The sequence below is a fragment of the Elgaria multicarinata genome, chromosome 11, assembly GCF_023053635.1.
Source record: "Elgaria multicarinata webbii isolate HBS135686 ecotype San Diego chromosome 11, rElgMul1.1.pri, whole genome shotgun sequence".
In the NCBI taxonomy this organism is placed as follows: Eukaryota; Metazoa; Chordata; class Lepidosauria; order Squamata; family Anguidae; genus Elgaria; species Elgaria multicarinata.
In genome coordinates this window covers 28,390,591-28,413,794 of record NC_086181.1, presented here as the reverse complement: position 1 = coordinate 28,413,794, position 23,204 = coordinate 28,390,591, and the positions used below count along the sequence as shown (strand labels likewise).

General features: G+C 46.1%; 1 protein-coding gene across 1 annotated transcript in view; it reads left to right on the top strand.

Annotated features, from left to right (window-relative positions):
- The first annotated feature begins 1,164 nt into the window (after positions 1-1,164).
- Positions 1,165-23,204, top strand: part of ATP2A1 (ATPase sarcoplasmic/endoplasmic reticulum Ca2+ transporting 1) — a 42,923-nt gene continuing 20,883 nt past the window's right edge. The window contains exons 1-10 of the mRNA XM_063137795.1: positions 1,165-1,558; positions 2,877-2,894; positions 3,794-3,876; positions 6,676-6,780; positions 7,129-7,267; positions 18,121-18,201; positions 18,423-18,508; positions 19,865-20,162; positions 22,596-22,762; positions 22,868-22,956. Of these exons, the coding sequence (XP_062993865.1) occupies positions 1,441-1,558; positions 2,877-2,894; positions 3,794-3,876; positions 6,676-6,780; positions 7,129-7,267; positions 18,121-18,201; positions 18,423-18,508; positions 19,865-20,162; positions 22,596-22,762; positions 22,868-22,956 (1,184 nt within the window). The 5' untranslated portion in view covers positions 1,165-1,440. The remainder of the gene's footprint in view (positions 1,559-2,876; positions 2,895-3,793; positions 3,877-6,675; positions 6,781-7,128; positions 7,268-18,120; positions 18,202-18,422; positions 18,509-19,864; positions 20,163-22,595; positions 22,763-22,867; positions 22,957-23,204) is intronic.

Here is a 23,204-nt window from a genome sequence, read left to right as displayed (position 1 = left end):
TGTAAATTAGTTAATTTATAGTGCACTCTTATGCACATCTACTTGGAAGTCCCATTAACTCCCAGGTAAGTGTGTATTGCAGCCTTAGTTTAACTGAATTCAATGGATCTGCTCTGACTAAGTTTGGATCTGATCCACTGTGTTTACACCCACTGACTGTCACCCAATGACAGTAAAAGCATTAAAAACACTATACATGTCAGAAACCATGACATAATGTTGTAAAAACAATGTAAGACGCGCTTGCATTTGAAAGGACATCTAATGTCCCTATATCTAAGGTACCAGAACACACTACTGAGCTGAATTTACTCAGGTGTTTTGTCATATTTCAATAGTGACAGACAGGTTAACCTTTTTAATTTTAAAAATTATGTTGAGGTCATCCAATGAAAACAAGCTTAAGACAAACAACATCTTCATAAAATGTATAATTAATAATTAACATCAAGGAGGCAATTGCTCCAGGGTATTGTGATGATCTCTACAATGCATGGTTTATTAAAACAACAGGATGCATCTGTGGTGGATCTGTGGCTACTAGCCACAATAACTAAAGGGGCAGCGATCATGTTTAGAGGCAATACCCCTCGGAAGATTAGACACCGAAGAGAATTCATGGGGCATGTAAAGCATGTGAATATCCCTGGGTCACCTGGTTGGACACTGTCAGAGACTGCACGTAGGGATGGATAAACCATTGATCTGACACAGAAAATTAAATAAAAGAAAGGTTATTATACACATGCTATCTAGACACACAGCGGTGGATTATTATAATAAAATATCAAAAGTATGTGTAAATGGGAAAGACTTGACAAACAGATTGATTTAGTAGTATGTATGGGAATGAGGGCAACCCAGTTCTCTGTGTATCTTCATTATAGCCGGCAAGTGACAGAAATAAACCCTAAATCTGCTAGAGGCAGGAGGGGGAGGCTAGGGTGAGATCTCTTGCAAGGAACAGGCGAGCATTTGAGTGACACATGGGTCTGTGGACACCCGGCCTCCTCTCCCCTACTCCCCCCCACCCAAGCCAACCATCCTCCTGGCTTCTCCCTCTCAAGTCAGCAAAAATACCTTCTCTCCGCAGAAGGCCATATGCGAGTTGGTGGCTGAGGTGATGTCAGCGCCAGTCACCCAATGGGGACCCACTGACAATGTCCGAGGATCTGGGCCCCGAGCTGCCTCATAAGGACGTGTGCCAGCCTCAGAGCTCGGTGAAGGCTTCTGTACGAGGACGGGTCGTGTGGGCTTTCCCTCCATCGTTGGATACTGTGTGCCAAGGACCATGGTCTGCTGAAGAAGAGGAGGAACTCAAAGGGGGCACGAGTGACACTCCATTGACTGTACAGCCGGGGAGCAGCAGAAGCAGGCCAAGCCGAAGGACGAAGGGAGCGGCTTTAAACACAGAAACGGGACAGCTGTGGTGGGGCAAAAATGGAAAACGCCCATGCCAAAACAGCGGAGGAGTGCCTGGCTTACTTTGGAGTGAGCGAGCACGCAGGCCTCTCTCCTGAGCAGGTGAAGAGGCATCATGAAAAATATGGATTCAATGGTGAGTGCCTATCTAAATCAAAGCCATCTTGGTACCCATGTGGCCAGGTGCCAGGATGCAGAGAAGGGCAAAGAGAGGGAGGGAGAAAAATGGATGGATGCTCCTGGAAAGTTGGGTATGACAACCAAGGGACAGCAAGGCTGATCGAGCAACAGGTGGACAGGCGGAAGGATGCAAATGCATGGATTCTAGACTCTAAGGAAGGATGGATACAAGAGCAGGAGATGGAAGGGAGGGATTCAGTACATGTCAAAGAAGAATTGGTACATAGTTACTAGAAGGAAGGAAAGAAGGAAGGGAGGGAGGAAAGAGGACGAGTCTGATCAGAACCTGAAGCCGGCGATGGAAGGTGAACAGGGATGGAGGCAGAAGAAAAGCAAGAGAAAGAACGCTGAAGATTGCAAGGCTGGGAGGAGGTAGCCGGGCTGGGGACAGGGCAGCTGCTGCGTTTGCTAAGAATAACCCAGTAATTCCCTTTGGTATGAACGAGATATCAAAATTGCTGATGGGCAACTTGTAGGAGCAGCCGGGCGGTGGGGGGAGAGGGAGGTGTTGATATTCCACAGCCGCTAAGGGGGAGGCTGGCTGGATGTAGGGTAGTTTTGAGAGTGGGATGTCCTTGGGGAACATGGGGTTAGCAAAAAAAGTGCAATGACCTGATGGCAGTGATATATTGTGCGTGTGTGTGTGTGGGAGGAATCAATATGGAGAAATGAGGCTTGTTGGGGGGTGAGTGGGATCGTAGAATCTTGCCTAAGGTGCGGGCAACTGATTCGTAAAGGCAATGTATTTTCCTCTGTGTTTTCTGGTACATGCTCCTCTCGAACCCCAGTCTCACTCTTAGGGAAGAAATTGAGGGAAGACACCAGTGCTGGACTCCCCAGTAGAGATGTGGCAGGAATTTGATGAGATGGGATTGTGAGCATGTGCCTTATTGCCCTGTTTGCTTTGGGAGTCCTGCCCTAATCTTAATTCTGCAGCAGTTGCTTGGGCCCAAATAGGTCCTTTCAAAACCTTATCCCATAACCTTAGTTTCAGCACAGGGCCTCCTCACAGTCTGCGGTTACGCCCCAGATATCCTTGACGATGAATCCTATAACCCTAAGCATGACACTTTGCTTCAGTTCTGACTGTTCAGATATTAACTTTGAGCTCCGTGTGAGAAGCCAGCCTTTTTGTAAACATAATCACAGAGCCTCTCAACTTCTCTGTCTCCCTTTTTGCCTGACAATGAAGTCATAATAACTATGACCCTAACCCACTTCTCTCTCTCTCTCTCTCTCTCTCTCTGTCAATGTGCTGTCTCCAAACCCCACAGAACTCCCCGCTGAAGAAGGTGAGTCCCTAACACTGGTATGGAGAGGTGTTAGGTCCTAGAAACCCTCCCTCCATACTCTGATCTACCCTGGGCAAAAATGATCTCTGCTGACTTTGTAAAACAGGAGACTTATGGCTGCTAGGTTTCCTTTTCAGGGTCTCTAAGGCAAGGAGTAAAATCTCAGGATGAGGGGCTAGAATCAAGGGTGCAGGCTACTTTCTGCTTAGGCTCAGAGGCTCTGCCTCAACCGTTCCAACCCAGTTCCCCCCTAAGGCGCCAGGCACAGCCAGGTGCTGTCCTTTGTCCCTTCCAGGCCCAAGTAGGCCTCATCCTCATTCTCCCAGGATCCATTGCCTAGTTTGCCAGGCATCCCTTAGCTCCCAGGTTCCCAGGTCTGAATTTCAGGACACCTGGCAATTCAACGCAGAGACCATAGCGGTGCATTGAGTAGAGAGGATTAGGTATCAACCGTCCCTTTGAGATGTTGCTGAGTCAAGCAGTGGAGGATGTTGGGACACTTGGGAGAATGGAGGCAATTCTTTGGAGAGGCAAACGTCCCTTTGGGGCTCTGTAAGGGGTGGTGGTGGAATCAGCTCGGGGCAATTTAGAGAGGGGAAACAGAGATGGGGGAAAGGGTTCAGCACCCAACACTACCCCAATTCACCACTTGAAGTTGCTTGTTGCTAAGGTGGAGTTAGGCCCTCAAAGAAGAGTTACCAAGACTAGGCCTTTCTCAAAACCTCTCCCAGAATCCATTTTTTGGGTGGCAAATGTAGGTCATTTTGGATGACCCCTACCTCTGCTCTACCTCCTCAGCCCACTGCTTTCCTCAGAAACTGGGGAGGGGAGAACAGTCTGAGTTATTTCCTCTCACTCACCCCCAAGTCTGAACTGCCCCCCTCTTTCTTGCTTGTCAGGCAAAACCATATGGGAGCTGGTGGTGGAACAATTTGAAGACTTGCTTGTGCGAATCCTCCTGCTCGCGGCCTGCATCTCCTTCGTAAGTGGCCATGGCCTCGTGGTTGAGGGAAATTGGGTTATCAATGCAGGGCTGAGGAGGGTCTCTCAGAGTAGGAGCTGAGGAGAGGCAAGCAATTGATGGGGGGGGGGGGTGCACAGAGGAAGCCGTCACAAGGAGCTACATCACAGGCAAGAAACGCATGGGGTTTCTGCTGGGTCAATGGCTAGCTTCTATGACTGCACCAATCATTGGTGGGAAAGGTTGATTTTGCAGTGGCCTGTATTGGGAAACTCTGTTTGACAGTAAGATGGGTCGATCCTAGCTTTGTGAAGACTCAGGCCTTAGCTAGACCTAAGGATTATCCCAGGCAAATGGAGGGGTCGTCCCTGCATGCTCCCGGGATCCCCTGTGTGTCATTTGGATGCACAGGGATGATCCCGGGATGATCTCGGGATATAGGCCTGGTCTAGCCATGGCCTCAGTCTGTAATGGCAAGGCCTGATCCATGCTGCCAGGGGGTTTGTGCACATGTAGTAGTAGTAGTAGTAGTAGTAGTAGTAATACATGCTGATAAGCATTGTCTATAATCGGAGGAGTTAAAGAGGGCCCAATTTGAGTCAGGGCTTAGGTTTGGAACTTTGTCAGTGGCAGGGCACCCAATACATGGGAAGTAATATTACAGACGAGAGTGCCTCTGAGCATCTGGAGAGTGTTTTTTCCTCACCACTGTCATTAAAATTTAAGGGTGCTTACAGATGTGCATTAAAATCAGGACATTGTGGTGAGGTGTGTGTGTTTGTCCCACAGCTCAAAGCTGGTTTCGCTCTGCCAACATAATGCATTTGACAGATGTACTGATCAGTGAATTGAGCAATGTTATCCACCTTTTATTTAAACATTTTGAAGTGTGACATGTACATTTATTTAATTAAATGTACACTAGTCCTGTCCTTGTCCTTATTGTTGTTGTTGTTATTATTATTAAACAGAAACCATTTAAATAACTGCTCTAGGGTGGAAGAATTAGCAATACCACTGATTTTCAGCAAGTCAGTAGCTTGTATATCTAGCGAAGGTTGTCTTAACAAAATGTAGGAAGTGTGCTTCTTCAGCAGGCCCACTGTTCAAATTATGCACTTCTCTATCCACACTAACAAAGAACTAACAACCCAGCAACAGGATATCGGCTTCACCTGGCCTTTATGTTCCTGTGTGGAGAAGGAGTTCCCTCAGGTTAATGGGAGAAACCCCTGCCCCCGCCACCCAAATCCTCCTTGGCTAGCTCCATACAACTTACTCCACCACTGCCACAAAACCTGAGGCAAAAGAAGTTGAGGCTTCCCTCCCCTCACCCTGCCATGCTGCCTAGTTTCTTGACACTTGAGATGCAGCCTCCTTGGAGTGTGATACTAAATCCTTCAGGAGCACATGGCCCAGCTCAGCAACAGAAGGTCGCCTGAAAAGGTCACCGTTAACGGCCTGGTTCTCATGTAGCCTGGGCCCTGCACCTCCTTCTTGGAAAACCCAGGAATCTTTGGGTCTTCTCAGCCAAGGTCCAGGTTTGTTCTGGTCTGGCAACTAGCCATGTCCTCATTCCCTCTCTCATGCCAATCTCCAGAGCGTTATGGAGCTTTTAGACAGGGAGAAAGAGCAGTCTCTTCCAGAGACTGAATTACTCCCTGCAGAAGAGCCTTTGCAATGCATGTGGGTGGTGAATTAGACAGAAAACAAGATGTGATCTTTCTTACACACACACACACACACACACACACACACACACACACACACACCTACCTTCCAGTTGATTTGAAGGAACTCTAGTGTTTATTTCTTCTTTTCTAGGGCTTTACATCAAACTCTTACTGTCCAGAAACTTCATTAAAAGACAAGCCAACTTAGGAACATTCACATTCTTGGTCATTGGCTATATGGAACATCTTGGTTTCCAGAACAATGGCTATTTTAGAAACAACACAATGAGCTCATTTTGGAGCATATACAGTGAATTCTGAACTGGAAATGAATGGAAGAAAGTCTGATAGTTTCTTTGGTTACCTTAAGTACGGAAATCTCAAAATTGGTTGAGAGTTTTTCAGCTCAGAATTACAAAACACCTTAATGCCATCCATCCGGCAACAATTGTCTCATGGTAAATCCAGGATGCAGGAGCAGTGGAGAATGACATGCATCTTGCATTCCACACCGCCCCTGCAAGCACACAACCCCCAATACCCATTTTAAAACATCAAAGCATCTTGTGGCATCTTAAAGACTAACATTTATTCTGGCATAAGCCCCTACCCCACTTTATCAGATACACAGATTTCCGTTTGGAAATAGTTACAACTCCCAGGTTGTGTTTCTGTAACGCAGGCATATGCACGTGCAGCTCCCTCCAGCAGGGGGCAGCATGGAACCTTGCACAGTCACACATTTCATTTGCGCGGGACACATGCCTTCCTTTCACCTCTAAAACATATAGTTGCCCACACACACCTGCCCACACAATTAGACAACATCCATATGCTCGGACACGCACACTTAGACAAACAGGAGCCTTTTGCACTGATGCGCTCGGATTTCATGGGATCAACTTACACGCTTCGTCTTGTACACATGTGAAGCGCAGGCAGGCTGAGTTCAGCTGTCTCCAGATTCCAAATGTCAAGAAGAATCAAAAGGCAAATGCGATCCCAGAAGGATAAGGGAGGGAGAAAGGCTGAGCCAGGATTCCTGACCAGGAAATGAGTGAGAATAATGTCGGAGCAAGATGGAGACTGAGGATCTCACCCTCACCACTCCCAGGTCTGACTATGCATGCGTCTCTTCTCTTGGCAGGTGCTGGCCTGGTTTGAGGAAGGTGAAGAGACCGTCACAGCTTTTGTGGAACCATTTGTCATCTTGTTGATCCTGATCGCTAATGCCATTGTTGGAGTATGGCAGGTAAACAAACAAACTCACTAACAAATACATGAAAGCAGCATTTATATCATGCTTCACATGTGTTATTACTGATTGCTACCATTACAACAACCCTGTGGGGTGGGCTAGCATTGTTATCACCATATTGCAAGGAAGGGAAACCCTTTGAGCAGGAAGTGGGGAGTATGGAACACATAAGGGACCTAGGAAAATCGGGTAAGAACCACAGATGCTTTAATGTGGGCCCATGTGGCCTGATTGGCTGTGTTTCCACTTCTTTACTCGCTTTCTGGAAAAGGGAATAGCGTGGTGATGGCCCAGAGTGTTGCCTGAGGGTCTTAACCTTGGCTGTGGCCCTTCTACTTGCAGGAAAGGAATGCTGAGAACGCCATTGAGGCTCTAAAGGAATATGAGCCCGAAATGGGCAAGGTGTATCGGTCCGACAGGAAGTCTGTGCAGAGAATAAAGGCCAGGGAAATGGTTCCTGGTGACATTGCGGAGGTTGCAGGTGAGTCCTGGGCTGGAGAAAAGGATTAAAGGAGTTGCTGGCTGGGGAAAGCTGGGAGTTGTAGGACTTTTTTCTGTCTATACATGCGTGGGGTTACGCCCTAAGTCAGTGGTTCTCAACCTTCCTAATGCCGCGACCCTTTAATACAGTTCCTCATGTTGTGGTGACCCCCAACCATAAAATTATTTTCATTCTTCTCTACACGATCCATTGTCATGGGATGGTTTGCTAATAATGAAAATAATACATAACAATAGCTTTAATAATGCAAAAGATGATACATGACATAGTTCAGTCAATACAGTTTCCTAAGACCATCGGAAATATGTGTTTTCCGATGGTCTTAGGCGACCCCTGTGAAAGGGTCATTCGACCCCCAAAGGGCTCCCGACCCACAGGTTGAGAACCGCTGCAAGTGATCACAGCACAAGCCCCCAACTTAAGACATGAGGAACGAGGTCACCAGGCACTTTGCTAGGCCTGGGCCCATGAGTCCCCAGTCCCAAATGTATTTCTCAGAGTCCTGGATTGATTCCACAGAGCCCTGAGTGTTCATGAAGATTGCAAATTAATTGAAGAATTTGTTTTATTTGAGATTATTTCCCCCTGTAAAATGTAAATAAATCCTAGTCATTATTTCTACATTAGCAGATAGATAGATAGATAGTAGCACATGCAGATTTTATCCAGATTTGTGCCCTACAGGCCTGGGCTTCAAATCTAGCAACACCCCTGGCTATTACTAAAGGATGGCCAATGCCATCAGGGGTGATGTTCAAAATGGCTGTATTCAAATGAACAGAGGTCAACAGCCTTAGGTGTTCCTGCAGGGGCTGTCCAGGAGAGCACACCTTGCTTCTCTGTGATGCATTGATATGCATTCTATATACACAAATAGGATCATAGTCAATTAAGTCTGAGGGGTGCTGTCTTCTGTGGTGCTTTCTAGAGAGGGCACCCTCTTCTCTATGATGGGAAATGGCATTTTGGGAAGGAGATGGTATGAGCCCAACTCTGGCAGCATTCACACGGATAAACAAATCAGGAACAGAGGCATGTGCTCCACTGTTAAGAGGAGTGGGTGTGCTGGCTCCTGCATCTCCTCCACTGCAGGTCTTAAAAGCTGGTTGAGAGTTTGTTAAGTTGAAGCCATTGTTGATGTGCATGTTGTATGTGTGGGTTGTATTCAGTTGGATGAGGGAGGGACTGAAGACTGAACAGTGATGGACTGTCATGATCATATCAGTCATTTTGGGTGTAAAGGGTGTTAAGCCTGGAACACAGGATCACCGTTTTTAAAGCACGGCAAGAAATCACTCTGTGGCTGAAATGTGTAAGAGGAGTAAGGAGCCTTCTATCCCAGGAGACAAGGGCCTCATCTACACCAAGCGGGATATTCCACTATGAAAACAGTATATAAAAGGCAGGAGCCACACTACTGCTTTATTGTGGTATTGAAGTGCACTGACAACTGTTGGAGCCCATTGACACAGACCACATACCGCTTCCATACCTCTTCCATAGTGCAATATCCTGCTTGGTGTAGATTAGGCCAAGATTAAAATGAGATCTCAGGATTGAGCTTCTGGGGAGACAGCTGGAGGTCCCTCTATTGTTTGCAACTGATAAGATCGATTGGGTAAATGTCAACCAGGTATGGATGGACCGAGTTTCAAAGATGTAAAGTAATTATTATTTTTTGACAGTGTCCATATTGAAACCTTCATTGTTAGAAAAGGCATTGATGGGCAGTCCGCTCTAGGTTTTGCCTGGGACAGTCTCATGCAGCAAACTCTAGGCAGTGCTTGGTAAGGACCCTTGCCAGCACTAAGACCGGCTGTTTCTCCTTCCATTCCCCATACTTCGGGGGTCTGCTTCTGCCAGTCTCCCCCTTCAACGGCCTTTTGTGCAAGGCAGAGAAGCCCTCATCCCAGGCTTCTCTGAAGCCCCCACCATTTTCTGAGCTGCTAGAGCAGCCTTCTTCAACCTGGTCCCCCCCCGATGCATTTGACTACAACCCCCCAGCATCCTCAGCCAACATGTGATGGCTGGGAACACTGTGAGTTGTAGTCCAACGCATCTGGAGGGCACCAGGTTGGAGAATTTATTTATTTATTTTATTTATTACGTTTCTATACCACCCAATAGCCGAAGCTCTCTGGGCGGTTCACAAAAGTTAAAACCATAAGAAAACAACCAACTGGTTAAAAGCACAATTACAAAATACAGCATAAAAAGCACAACCAGGATAAAACCACGCAAAAAAATTGATATAAGATTAAAATACAGAGTTAGAACAGTAAAATTTAAATTTAAGTTAAAATTAAGTGTTAAAATACTGAGAGAATAAAAAGGTCTTCAGCTGGCGACGAAAGGAGTACAGTGTAGGCGCCAGGCGGACCTCTCTGAGGAGCTCATTCCACAACCGGGGTGCCACAACGGAGAAAGCCCTCCTCCTAGTAGCCACCTGCCTCACTTCCTTTGGCAGGGGCTCACGGAGAAGGGCCCCTGTAGATGATCTTAAGGTCCGGGCAGGTACATATGGGAGGAGGCGTTCCTTCAAATAACCTGGCCCCAAACTGAGAAGGCTGCACTATAGAAACCAACCCAATGGGGCGGTGTTGGTGTTGGAGCAACAGTTACCTACAATCCGAGGGGAGCGTGACCAATTCCCTGTGGGGTCAGAGAGTGCCCTCCTTCAACCCCGAGCCCACTGGGGGCTCCTGGAGTTGCTGCTTCAGCAAAAGCTTCATGGCTCACCCCCAGCCATGCCTGTCCCTCCATCATGTCGCTTGTTTACTCCTTGGACTTGGCCTGTCTTGACCCTAGAGTGGAGGCAGAGGGAGAGAGGGAAGGGATGTTTTGGGAACAGACAGTCCCCATGGAAGGCGCAGGCTGGAGGCGGAGCAGTGAAAACAGAGCCCTGAGGAATCCCCTTCAGCTGCACTTACTGGGTAGCAGCTGTCCTTAAAGCTGGGCCTGCAGCCAAATTGTCCCCTCCCTTCTCTCTGAATTAATTTAATTCAAAGATCATTTACTCACTGGGCCAGTTGCACAAGTGTTTCCAAAATATAAAGGGCACCCACACACACAATCCTGTTACAGCCCCACATGATGGGGCAGCCTCCCTCAACATTTCTCCTACCCCACCGTGTGTATGTGTGTGTGTGTGTGTGTTTGTGTTTGTGTGTGTATGTGTGGGAGAAATCAGATGTTCCCTGAAGCCCCCTGAGGTTTGTGGTGTCTCTGTCCCACAGTAGGGTGGGCACTTACCCACTGCTGAAAAAAAGGAAGGAAATGAGTAATTAAAAAAGAGGACAAAGAAGTTCCTGACTGGCATAACATTTGCATATGCTAAATACGTATAGATGCATATTTAGAAATAATCTCAATAACTTACTCTACTAAGGAAGACTGTGACCTGTGTGCCTGCCTGCTCAATCCGCTGTCCAGATGCTAATTGTTCAAGGGAAACGTCAAGGCCTCTGCCTCTCCCTGATTATCTTTAAATCAGACTTGGACAGACGTTCAGACAGAGGACACCTTTGACTGTCTTCCTACAGCACTTCAAATAGAGGAATGACCTCTGTAAAGTAAGAGATATGGCCACTCTGCCCACGGGCCTGCTTACTGATTTTCTTTTAAGGGAGGCTGTGTAAGATCCCTGCTTTTGCCCTATTTGATATAGATTAAGAGTGTGTGTGTGTGGTGTGTACATCCTTGATCCAGTAGCATCAAATGATTTAAAGATAAAGTCCAGAAAGTCATTATGAATACTTCCCTCAATTTGGAAACACAGGAGTAGAAAGTCTCTCTCTTTTTCTTTCTCTGTCATACTTAGTGCACACTTAAGCCATAGCTAGACAGGGCGATATCCTGGGGATCGCCCCGGGATCGTCCCTGTGTATTCACATGACGCACAGGGCATCCTGGGAGCAGGGAGGGATGATCCCTCCCTTGGCCCAAGATATCGCTCTACCCTTTTAGCCATTTTTCCCCATGGTCTCGGGATGATCTCGAGACCACGGAACATGTATCCAGACGTCATGGGTTGTCCCGGCTCCTCGCGAGTAACCGCGAGGAGCCGGGATCGGGGGTGGGGGTGGGGAGCGGGTTTTTTTTTTTAAAAAAAACCTTACCGTTTGCGCTCGTGCGCTCCTCTCCAATCGAAAAAACAAACAAAATGGCGGGGGCGACGTCCTCTTCCTCCTGGGACGTCGCCGCCGCGTGAGGGGTAGATCTCGCGATAACCATATTGCGAGTTCATACCCCCTCCGTTGTGCTAGACCTGGTAGGTCTAGCCACGGCCTCACTTGGTCGTGCTTCTTAATGTTCCCCCTCACAACCTTAGCTTATTATTTATTATATGTATTTGTAAAATGCTTTCCTACCATAGTTGTGGATCATTGAATCTGTATTTGAGAAGATGCCGCCTTTAAAGCAGTATAAGAATGTAAACCAAGGAGCCATCTAGCCTGGCTCTGACAGTGGCCAGCCACACGCCCCAGGCTGGGAAATTCATCCGTTCAGGTGACAGCCATTCCCTTTTGTTGATCTCCAGCATCGGATACTCAGAGAGGTAAATGGCTCTGTAACATGGCAGCTCCATTTCCAGCTAGGGCAGTTAGGAGCTCATTGCTGACCCACCTACCGCCTGTGGTTGGGTCTCCTTTTTAAAAACCGCATACTTCGAGTAACCAGATGCAACAGAAGAAGGCGAAGCATTTGTGTCTTTAAGAGTTGCGCAAAAGAGGGAATTCCCGCAGGTGCAACTTTTCTCTACCCAGCAAGACAAGCCACCCCAGCCAAATGTAGAGGAGCCCTGCCTGCCTTTGCTTGTGGCCCCCTGCTAGCAAGCATTACAGTGTCCAGTGGGGAGCGGGGGCTGAGGGTGAGATGCCACCGGTAAATAATATATGTTGTAAAAGAATCCAAGGGCCTTGCAGTCCTGTAGTGGGGTTTTATCCAAGAGTTAATTCTGAGAACAATCCAGCGAGATTGTTGACCATGATGAGTTGCTCATCTGATGTGCGTTTGTGTTTTTAACGTTGCTGCCCAAGCGGGTTTCAGATCACCTTTGGGATGGAGCAACATCTCTCTCTCTCTCTCTCTCTCTCTCTCTCTCTCTCTCTCTCTCTCTCTCTCTTTTTCTTTCTTTCTTTCTCTCTCTCCCCATGTCTGGCCCGGTCTTGCGTTCCCCTCCCCGTCAGGGGAACTTGTGACCTCTCCATCTCCTTGAAGGAGAGAAGGCAACCGGGTGGCGGATGGTGCCCAGCCACCGGCTTCGCCTTGTATGGACAGGGGCAGGCAGCTGGTGATGCCTCGGGAATGTGATGAGGCAGGCAAGGAGGGAGCAAGAGAGACACTTAATGCGCGGGTGGAAAAGCGAGCTGGGGTGCATGGGGACATCTAGGGTTACCATGTCCTGTGAGATGGACAGGGCGGGGGACAGTCAAAGGGGAAAGCTGGATGGGGGTGCCGCCCCTAGAGTCTTGCTAAAAGTTCAGGGAGAGGAGGAAAATCTTTCCTCACCTCCCCCAGCCTGCGTTCTTCAGTCCCGAGACAAAAAGGAGTGCAAACACACTGACCCACCAAATGGACAAATGACCAACTAATATATAACATATACAGCTTATAAATACGTTTTTTTAAAAACTTATTTACTTGTATTCACATGTATTTCATGGGATTGGTTAGTTGGTACAAATACAAGGAATACCAAAACAACTAACCAATCCCATAAAATACATGTGAATTCAAGTAAATAAGTAAAAAAAACAAAAACTTTTTTGTATTTATAAGCTGTATACGTTATATATTAGTTGGTTATTTGTCCATTTGGTGGTTCAGTGTGTTTGCACTCCTTTTTGTCTCCTGTTATTTCAGCCACTGCCTCCTATTATATTGTTCTTCAGTCCTGAGGACACCTCAGTTCCTGATAATTCCCCCCAAACCAGGCATCTCTGAGGGGACTCTGTGGTCTTGCTCCCTTCCCCCAAGCAACACTTCTCTGTTTCGGCTCCTTATGAATGTGCTGGGTATAACCGGGTGCCCTGGGTAACCCGAGGGAGGCTCATGAAGTACTTTGGAATGACATTCGGCTATATGTTACCTCATAAAAAATAACTTGGTCATGGGAGAACTCATGGAGGGGGCTGGTGAGGTGGGGTGGAACGAGAGAAAGAGAGAGATTGGGCACAGGGACAGAGCCTAGTTCAGCCCCTCTGTGTAGAGGTGACTCGATTTAGTAGGGAACAGAGTAAGAGAGGAGGCAAATTTCCATGGAGTGGGAGTAGGGATGCAGGAATCTGTTCGTTTTGGTTTCTCCCCGTTTCTCATTTTTCCAATCTTTAATTTAGTTCCTCTCAAACTTTGAGAATTTCTCCAGTCTAAAGTTTGGTTTGTTCTGAACGTAGAGATATTTTTTTAAGGCTGCATGAAAGTTCACAAGCATTTTTGTGCACATTTCCCCTAATATATGCGTTTTGTATGCAGATTTTTTTTTGGCCTGATATGCACATTTCTTGCAAGCACTTTTCCTAATAGAATGCATTTTTGAATATTATTTCCCCTAATATATGCTATTTTGTGCACATTTTTGGATGGGAGAAAACCATTGCAAAATTCAGAGAAGTGCGAATTTTGAAGGATAACTGAATTTTGGTTCCCATAGGAGCGCAAAAGTGTGAAATTAGATAAATTTGCATTAAAATTAAACTGCAAACTGGACAAATTTCTCTCCAGTTACTAGGTGGGATTTCTAATAGGTATAGGGAGGACTCTTCTTTAGAACTCAGCAGACAGAAGTGGAAGCAACAGATCAGGGTTAAAACTTTTGTTTTTCCTAAACAGGAACAGTTTTTCTGAACATGAGCCTAAGTCCTACTCTATATCAGGTTACATACAGCATAGCAGAATAGAAATGTATTGGGGGAAACGGATTTTGAGTAGCCACATTTTAAAAATGATTAACAATGGATGCTGACTATAATTTTAATTGATTCAGTGTTTATTTGATTGCATTTGCTTCTGGAACGTACATTGTCACTCAAATACTGGTTTCCTAAAGAAATGAGAGACAGTGTGGTTGGAATGTCAGACTAGGAGAAGAGAGGTCAAAGTTCAGAGCCTCACTCAAACATGGAGTTCGCTTGGTCACCTGGGCCAGTCGCCATACCTCTGTTTCCGCTAGCAGGCCTGTGTAACAACATACAGATTAATTACAAATACTACCAGACCTGTTGCATAAAATAGCTCCCTGCCATTTCAAAATCACCTCATTAGTTGAAACATGAGGGCATGTGTATAAAAGCTACCAGTTTGTCAAAAGAATTTGAACGTAGTAGGCTTCCATTTAGCCTTTTTTTAAAAAAAAGAAGAAGCAACAGAGTAGTGGCTAAGACAATTTCAAAATATCTTTCTGTATTGTATATGTATATAAATTCCATTATCCCACTGAGGAAGACCCAAAGTGGGTCGAAACGTGTTTGTTTTGTTTTGGTTTTAAAGTTTTCATTTGAGGGTATATATAATATTACACAGTTAGGATTTATTTGAGGTATACAGATCATTTTTGGTACATAGTATGTTAAAGACTTAAGCATTTCACTCACCTGTACCAAATTATTGATAATGGAAGGATTAGAAGCTTTCCCACCCCTTTCTTTCCAGTTCAGTTTTAGCCATAAGGGGTCTTGCTTTTTTGGGTGGGAGAAGCCAACAATGTCAGCAAAAACAAGTCTATTGCCTTAACCGACGCAATCTCAGACCGAAAGCTTCATCACACCTACCCATTTCCCTCAAATTCTCCCATAGCGTTTGAAAGCTGTTGTTGTTTTTAGCTCATTACACCCCGGGCGGTGGCGACCCCTCTGCTTTTTCTGTGTGCGTCTCTCCTCGAGAGAAACACACACACTAGCAAACGGAACTTCAAAAGAGCTTACTATTTCTGTGACTGGCAGGAATAGGATTGAGCTGTTAGCATCTTTACTCGAAAGTAAGCGCCTTCCTGAGTGGCAGAACGCTTACTTTTGTATGGAGGGCTCTCCTGCGTTGGCTTGTGGGCTGCCGAGGGAGGCGGCTGGGCGACTCTGCTCTCATCATGGCCGCTCAGAGAACAACAAAAGATTTGCACAAAAGATGGTCCAAAATACCTTGTGTTTTGGAGAGATACAAGCGCAATCAAAGCAGGACGCATCGGAGTACTTTGTTGTAACAGCAGATTATAAGGTAGAAAACATGGGAGTCCTTGGCATGCAATTTGCAGTGATTGCACAATATAACGCTGGTGTGATAGAGCTTCAAGTCAGAAATTACACCGCTTTTTGGTTTTACGAACTGGAGACTTTGAAATTTCAGCTTTCACTGTTGAATTTTCACAGCTCTTTCTAAAAATACATTACAAATATAGCATGAAAGGTCTCTTTATTTGTAATGTGGAAGGAATGTTCCCTTACTGCAAGGAGTGTACGTATTTCAACCTGAAGACATGCCCTTAAAATTGCACATATGAAACTTGGAAATTAGGGGGAAAGCTAGTTTACTTATCTTGTCATTCCAGCGACAACTGCAGAAATGCCCTCTTCTATACAACTATTAAAGGTGCAGGAGCCCATCCTCTTTTGCATTTGGACACCTTAGAGAGTAGTGATTCCTCATTCACACTACCTTCAACTCTCTTAATCCCACTCCCTCTTCTTCTTCTTCTTCTTCTTCTTCTTCTTCTTCTTCTTCTTCTTCTTCTTCTTCTTCTTCTTCTTCTTCTTTATTTATATAGCACCATCAATGTACATGGTGCTGTACAGAGTAAAACAGTAAATAGCAAGACTCTGCCGCATAGGCTTACAATCTAATAAAATCCTAGTAAAACAATAAGGAGGGGAAGAGAATGCAAGCCAGTATTTATTCTTCCTTTCCTTTTCACACGTTTTGGTGATGGCCATGGGCTTCCAGAAAAGTCTTTTATTGTGTGATTTCCCTGCACAGAATTTTACAGGGGGTCCGGGCCACAATGTCTTTCGTTTGTACCTCTCCAGTGTTTTTCCATTTCTTCTTTTGTCTTCGTTCTTTCCGCACAAAAAAATCTATTAAGAAGGGGAAGACAGAACAGCTGCATGGTGCCTTTTGCTAGGTACCGCTAGGAGCTGCCTTCCTAGAAGTACCCCTTTCGATGTCCACTGAGTGGCCTGGATTTAACAGTATCCTCTACCGCCCCTCAGTGGCCCCCGCAGCCTGGTTTTTCTAGCTCCATCCTCTTTGCCATGGAGGGCAGGTAATCCCATGTCTGTGCTGTGTTTACAGTACTCCCTTTCCTTCTCTGGCCCCTTCAGTTTTCTTGCTGCAGGCAGGTGGGATGAAGGGGTGTCTAGTCCACATGTCGGGAGAGAAATATCTGGTGCAGCCTTGTCAGGGTTGCCTCAGTGATGGCCAAGGTGCACATGTGATGTGAGGCTGAATCAGTCAATTTGTGGCCCGCTTCCTCTCTCCCAGATTGGTGCCCTTCCTGTAAAGCTATTGCCCGACTATGGATTTTGGATTTCTTCCAGACAGTGTGTAAGAGTAAGAACTATCAGAGCGCCATCTGATGAGCGTTTTATTGCATGCTCGTTACTGGGCACTTACGGATTTTGCTCAGATCCCTCAGATGACGTCGTCTGCCTCCCACGTGCCTTCCACCTCTTCTGGCCTTACTTGCACGACAAAAAAACTCTCCACAAAGTCTGATGTATTTTTAAACCCGGAATTGCTGCTCTCTCCTGCTGCGTGCAGAAGAAGCAGCGCCATTCGAACAGCAGACTCAATGGGCCTCGTGCTTGTTGGGCACTTCCTCTTTTGAAAGAGGAAGTAATTTGAGGAAGGAAAACACGGGTGGAGAAGCGACGGTAGGGAGCGTGTTTCCCACCTACCCCGTGTGATGGAGCTCTCAGCCTACAGAGGAGCCCATCCTTTTTGTGTGACTGAATGAATCACTGTTCTGAGTAGTGCCTATTGAAAATAAACTTTCCTAGAGAAGCTACTCATGCAGAGGTGCAAGAGGCATCCTCTTCCAATGACAGGCAGTTCAGCTGGATCTCTGCATTAGGACTGATTGAACAGCTCAATCCTACATAAGGGAGATGCTGCTGAATTACCCCCAGCAAAGGCTTGTAAGTTTATTATTATTATTATTTATTTATTTATATAGCACCATCAATGTACATGGTGCTGTACAGATTATACACAGTAAATAGCAAGACCCTGCCGCATAGGCTTACAATCTAATAGTATAATAAGTATGAGGGAGGGAGCAGATGTGTGAGATGTATGTGGTTATTGGCAGTTGGAAAAATAAATAAATAAATAAATCAGCCAGTGTGGTGTAGTGGCTAAGGTGTTGGACTGGGAGTTGGGAGATCCGAGTTCTAGCCCCCACTTGGCCATGGAAACCCACTGGGTGACTTTGGGCCAGTCACAGTCTCTCAGCCCAACCTACCTCACAGGGATGTTGTTGTGAGGATAAAATGGGAAAGGAGGAGGGTTATGTACACCACCTTGGGTTCCTTGAAGGAAAAAAGGTGGGAAATAAATGAAATAAGAAAGAAAGAAAGAATATTTTATTCTGGGCTCACAGGTGCCTTTCATAGCTTAATGTACTTCTCGTGACACTCTAGCATCTCTTTCGTGCCAGTGGCACAGCAGCCTCACAACTTGGGGTTTCTTTGCCTATAATAAAATGTGTACCCTGCCTTTCTCCTCCAAAAGAGACAGTCAAAGTGGTTGTCGGTTGTCGGGAAAATAAACGAATAAATAAATAAATCAGCAAGTACTGATCTGTGGCTAGAACTCATGAGCTTTCTCTCATTTTCTCTCCTTAGTTGGTGACAAAGTGCCAGCTGATATCCGCATCATTTCCATCAAATCCACCACCCTACGCGTGGACCAGTCCATCCTGACAGGTATGGTGGACTGAATTATTCTTATCATCATCATTTTCTTAAACACTTAATCACTGTATAATAGAGGTCATGCAAAATGAGCAAAAGTCCTGACCATTGGCCAATAGTCTAAATAGGCAGGCATATGTGTGCGTGTGATTCTGCAAGCGTGCCCTGCCTGCACCCGCTCAGTTCCTCCTTGGATGGACCAGACAATTTAACCTTTTATTGCCCCTCTTCAGGTGAGTCTGTCTCCGTGATCAAACACACCGATCCCGTCCCAGATCCCCGTGCTGTGAACCAGGATAAGAAGAACATGCTGTTCTCCGTGAGTGTGACCGACAGGGCTAAAAAATCTAAACCTGCCCACACAGGTCCACATTGCAGGGTGGCTCATGGGCACCACTGAACCGCATCTCCCCAGTCATGTGTATTTGACCGGGGGGGGGGGGAGGAAGAGAAGTGACATCACCATACTAGTGTTTCCGTGCCCCCACAAGCAGCCGCCGCTGAAGCAGAGGCAGGGACAGGAAATGTCAATGTGATGAGATTACATCACACTTCATTCCACCTAACAGGATACTGGTGAGATACGGGGAGGAGGGAAGAGCGCAGGCCTGTGGATTCCATAGGTCTCCCCAGTGATATGTAATGTGGTGGCGGAGGAGGGAAGCACAATGTGATATTTATTTATTATTTATTGAAAAGATTGATAAGCTGTCTTTGGGGGCAAAATCCTCCTGAGGTGGCACACGGAATATAAAACCACAAGGTCCAACAAAGTAAAAAAGAATAATAAAACAAAAATGAACTATCACTGTGTCAGCATTTCCATGCTCCCTCAAGCAGCAGCAGCTGAGAACATGGAATAGAAATGCTAATGTGGAGGTCTATTGGGCATTTATTCCCCCCCCCTGCCCCCAGCTACATATCACTGGGGAGGCACGGAGGGAGCGCCATCCGACGAGTGTTTTACCGCACGCTCATTACTGAGCACTCACGGATTGCTCACATGACGTCATCTGCCCCTCGCCTGTCTTCCCCCCCTCTGGCCTTCCTTGCACCGCAAAACCCTCCAGAAAAAGACCGGTTGCTGCTCTCTCCTGCCAGACTGAATGGGCTTCGTTACTTCCTGTTTCCAGGGAGCGACGGGAGCCTCGCGTTTCTACCTAGATGTGATGGAGCTCACGATAGGCCAAAGCAACTCGAATCCTCCCAAGGCAGCTTACAATATTAACATTTATACAGTTTTTTTTAAATAAACAGCAACCACATTCAATAATAAGGCAGCAAATTCATAAAACAATGAACACCAGCAATAAACCATTACTAAAAACCCGCAGTGTAACTGCAGGTACTGTGCAGAACAGTTTGATAAAATCAAGGGAAGGCCAGACTAAACATATCTGTTTGAAGGACTCTTTGCAGCCATAAGGACTAGAAACCTTGCTTTTTTAAAAAAAGAAAGAAAAGGTGAAAGTGGCGATTCCCAGGATGTAAATTAGTTCCTTGTGCAGAATTGCGGAATTACACACAGCCCTGCTCAAAGCCACCTTTGACTGAAATAGCGCCATTTCCCACCAGGATGTTATTTCCTCCAGAGCACCCCCCCCTTTGTTGTCTTACTCTCTAATGGTTCCTTCTTCTCCACACGTCCCAACGCCAATCCTCCATCTGCCTCCAGGGTACCAACATCGGTGCAGGCAAGGCCGTAGGCATCGTTATCGCCACAGGTGTGGGCACTGAGATTGGCAAGATCCGTGATGAAATGGCAGCCACTGAACAAGAGAAGACACCCCTACAGCAGAAGCTGGATGAGTTTGGCGAACAGCTGTCCAAGGTCATTTCCCTCATCTGCGTGGCTGTCTGGCTCATCAACATTGGGCATTTCAACGACCCCGTCCATGGCGGCTCTTGGATCCGCGGCGCCATCTACTACTTCAAGATTGCTGTCGCCCTCGCTGTGGCTGCCATCCCAGAAGGTCAGCTGAGGATATTCTGGGTTCCCACATCCACCTGTCCTGGGATGAATGAGTGCCAGTCGATGGCTTTTTTTAAAAATAGACGTTGCTGTCATCGTATATTTGTGTTGTCATTTTTCTATCTGCAGTTGTTGTTTTTGGGAAAAAAAAAGTTTTGTTCACTGCCTTGTGCACTGACCTGTGGAAAAATTCTTCAAGATTTTTTTTACAAAAACAAAAGGAATTGGAAGGAAAAAAATAGTATAAAATGACAAGCATTATTTTAAGAAATCGTCTGCACATTAGAGCATTAAAAGCAATTCTAAACATTCTCAGCATGGCTGGGTGGGAGATACTGAGAGTTTCCTTCTAAATTTACATAGGGTTGCCTCTTAAAGCTATTCCTGATCTAAAATCAGTATGGACGACAACAACCAAAGGATGCCACCCATCATTCCTTCCCTGCTTCTGCTACACAATGTGCAGTTTCCCAGTGCCAGAGAGCAGTGGCATATCTTCAGTAAAAAGAAAGTTGAATTGGGGCACAATCCTATGCATTTTTAGACAGAAAAAAAGTCCTACAACTCCCAGCATTCCCCAGCCAGTTATACTATGTAGGACCTTTCTCTGTCTAAGCATGCATAGGATTGCTCCCTTAATATCTATCTATCTATATAAAAGCCCAGACTGCTCCTCCAAACCAGTTATAGTTTTTGCCCTCTGGCACCATCTAGGGACGTTCCTCAGAACTGCGGCCTTCTATGGAAGTTCCAAGTTCCGAGAAATAGTTTTGCCCTCTGGCGTCATCTAGCGATGTTTCCCAGAACTGCGGTCTTCTAGGGAAATTCCAAGTTCCGAGAAAGATAACTGCCAGGAGCTTCCGGCCTAGCAGAGGAGCCAAACCCCACTAACCTCCTCACCAGACTGCTCCTCCTCACAATTAGAAAATAGTGAATATGCCCCCAAACCGTAAACGAACTGTTGTGGAAGATGCAACAATGAGGGAACTGGCTAAAAGAAGTGCTAACAAAATAAATACACCTGCTGTATGACGGGCTTTTTTGCTAGTTTCTTATAATTTGCCATCTGATAATTAATGTACATTTCTTCCTCTGTATGCAAAAAGGATATTAGGAGCTGCCTTATAGAGTTAGATTATGGACGCCCAGCCTGTGGTACAAATAGCTTAGAAATGGAAGTCTGTGGCACCAGGGCTGGCGCTACCATTAGGCCAACTAGGCAGCCGCCTAGGGTGCAGACCTCAGAGGGGCGCAGTACTGACCTTTAAGGGCCACACTTTTATACAAATTAGCTGTTTTAAGAAAAAACATAATCAAGTTTTGTGCTTTTTACTTTTTCTACAAAACATTTGTTCTTAAAAATTGAAGTTGGCAATTTTGTGTGTGTGTGTGTGCATGTGTGTGTGTGTGTGCAAGTAGCTCGCCTTGCCTAGGGTGCAAAATAGTCTGGCACCGGCCCTGTGTGGCACTCCTGGACAGGAGCCGGAATGCCCATGGGCCTCGCTATGGCATAGATCCAGGCTTACACTGCTGCTTGCCTGCCTCTCTAGCACTTTCCGTTTGTCCTGTTCCCCAGATCAATAGAACAGAAGCAAAACCACCACACCGAACACCAGAATTTCGCAGATGTCTCAAATTTGAGATACTTGGGCTTGACTTCCTTCGTTTAGTCGTTCCATTTCTATACCACCGAACAACCAAAGCTGTCCAGGCCGTTTATGAAGATTAAAACCCTAAAAATACAATATAATAACATGATGTAAAACCATTTGCATACAAAAATGTAAAACAATTCTGGCCCACATGCTAACAAGGGTCCATCCAACCCATCATTGCTTAGCCTGGCTGGCAGCACTTAGTGGGAAATAGAGAATCTAGAAGATTGGTCTTCTGATGGGTGGGGGACCTATGGCCCTCCAATTGTTATTGGATTACAACTCCCATCTTCCCAGCCCATCAGTTGGTTGGAGTCCAATAACAATAGGAGGGCCATAGTTTCCCCCCATCCCTGAATTTGACTTTGGCTCATTCTGTCATAAGACCATAAGTGATCAGTGCCTCACTCTGTCAACACAGACAACACGGTCGTCAAAGATCTTTCTCGCCCCCCCTCCTTCCGGGGGGCTTTCACTGGAGATCCCAGAGATTGCATCTTGATTGTCCAGCTTTAAAGCGTTTCCTCTCGTACTGAGCTATGGCCTTCCATCACATTTATCGATCAAAACTCTAGTTTTCATAACGACAAAGCGGAGCTAGAAAAGGCAAATGTCCCAGTGAAATCTGGACAAGAGGTGGCATTGTGGGTGATAAGAGCCTAAGGAAAGGAAGGCAGTTTAGGATGATCTGAAATCAAAGCTAGGAAATTGATGGCACCTGCTTGAAGGCATCACCCGTTCCCCAAGCTAATCATCCCCCTTCGTCTCCTCGTCCTCAGGCCTTCCTGCTGTCATCACCACCTGCTTAGCCCTGGGCACTCGCCGTATGGCCAAGAAGAACGCCATTGTCAGAAGCCTTCCCTCCGTGGAGACCTTGGGCTGCACTTCCGTCATCTGCTCAGACAAGACCGGCACCCTCACCACCAACCAAATGTCTGTTTGCAAGGTGTGTTGAAGCTCCATGCCAGCGCTTTTGTCTCTGAGTGCCCACTGCCCACGTCAGTTACCTTGACACTGCCTCCTGTCTTTCTTCCATCCCCTCTCTCCGTAGATGTTTGTCATTGACAAAGTGGAAGGAGATATCTGCTCCCTGAACGAGTTCTCCATCACTGGCTCCACCTATGCCCCCGAAGGAGAAGTGTGAGTAACCCTCAAAATAAGCCCCAACCCCGTCCAGTTATCTTAATCCTCCATCCTGAGGAAGAAACGAGGTACTGCCCCCCCCCATTCTGACAGCACAATAATGCACCGTCCCTGCGTTGTTTATTTATTTAATTTATTTATTTATTTAGAATATTTATATACCGCTCCCCATTGAAACATTTCGGAGCGGTGTACAAGGTAAAATGAAAATAAAAACAGAATAAAACAGTTAAAACAAAATTTAA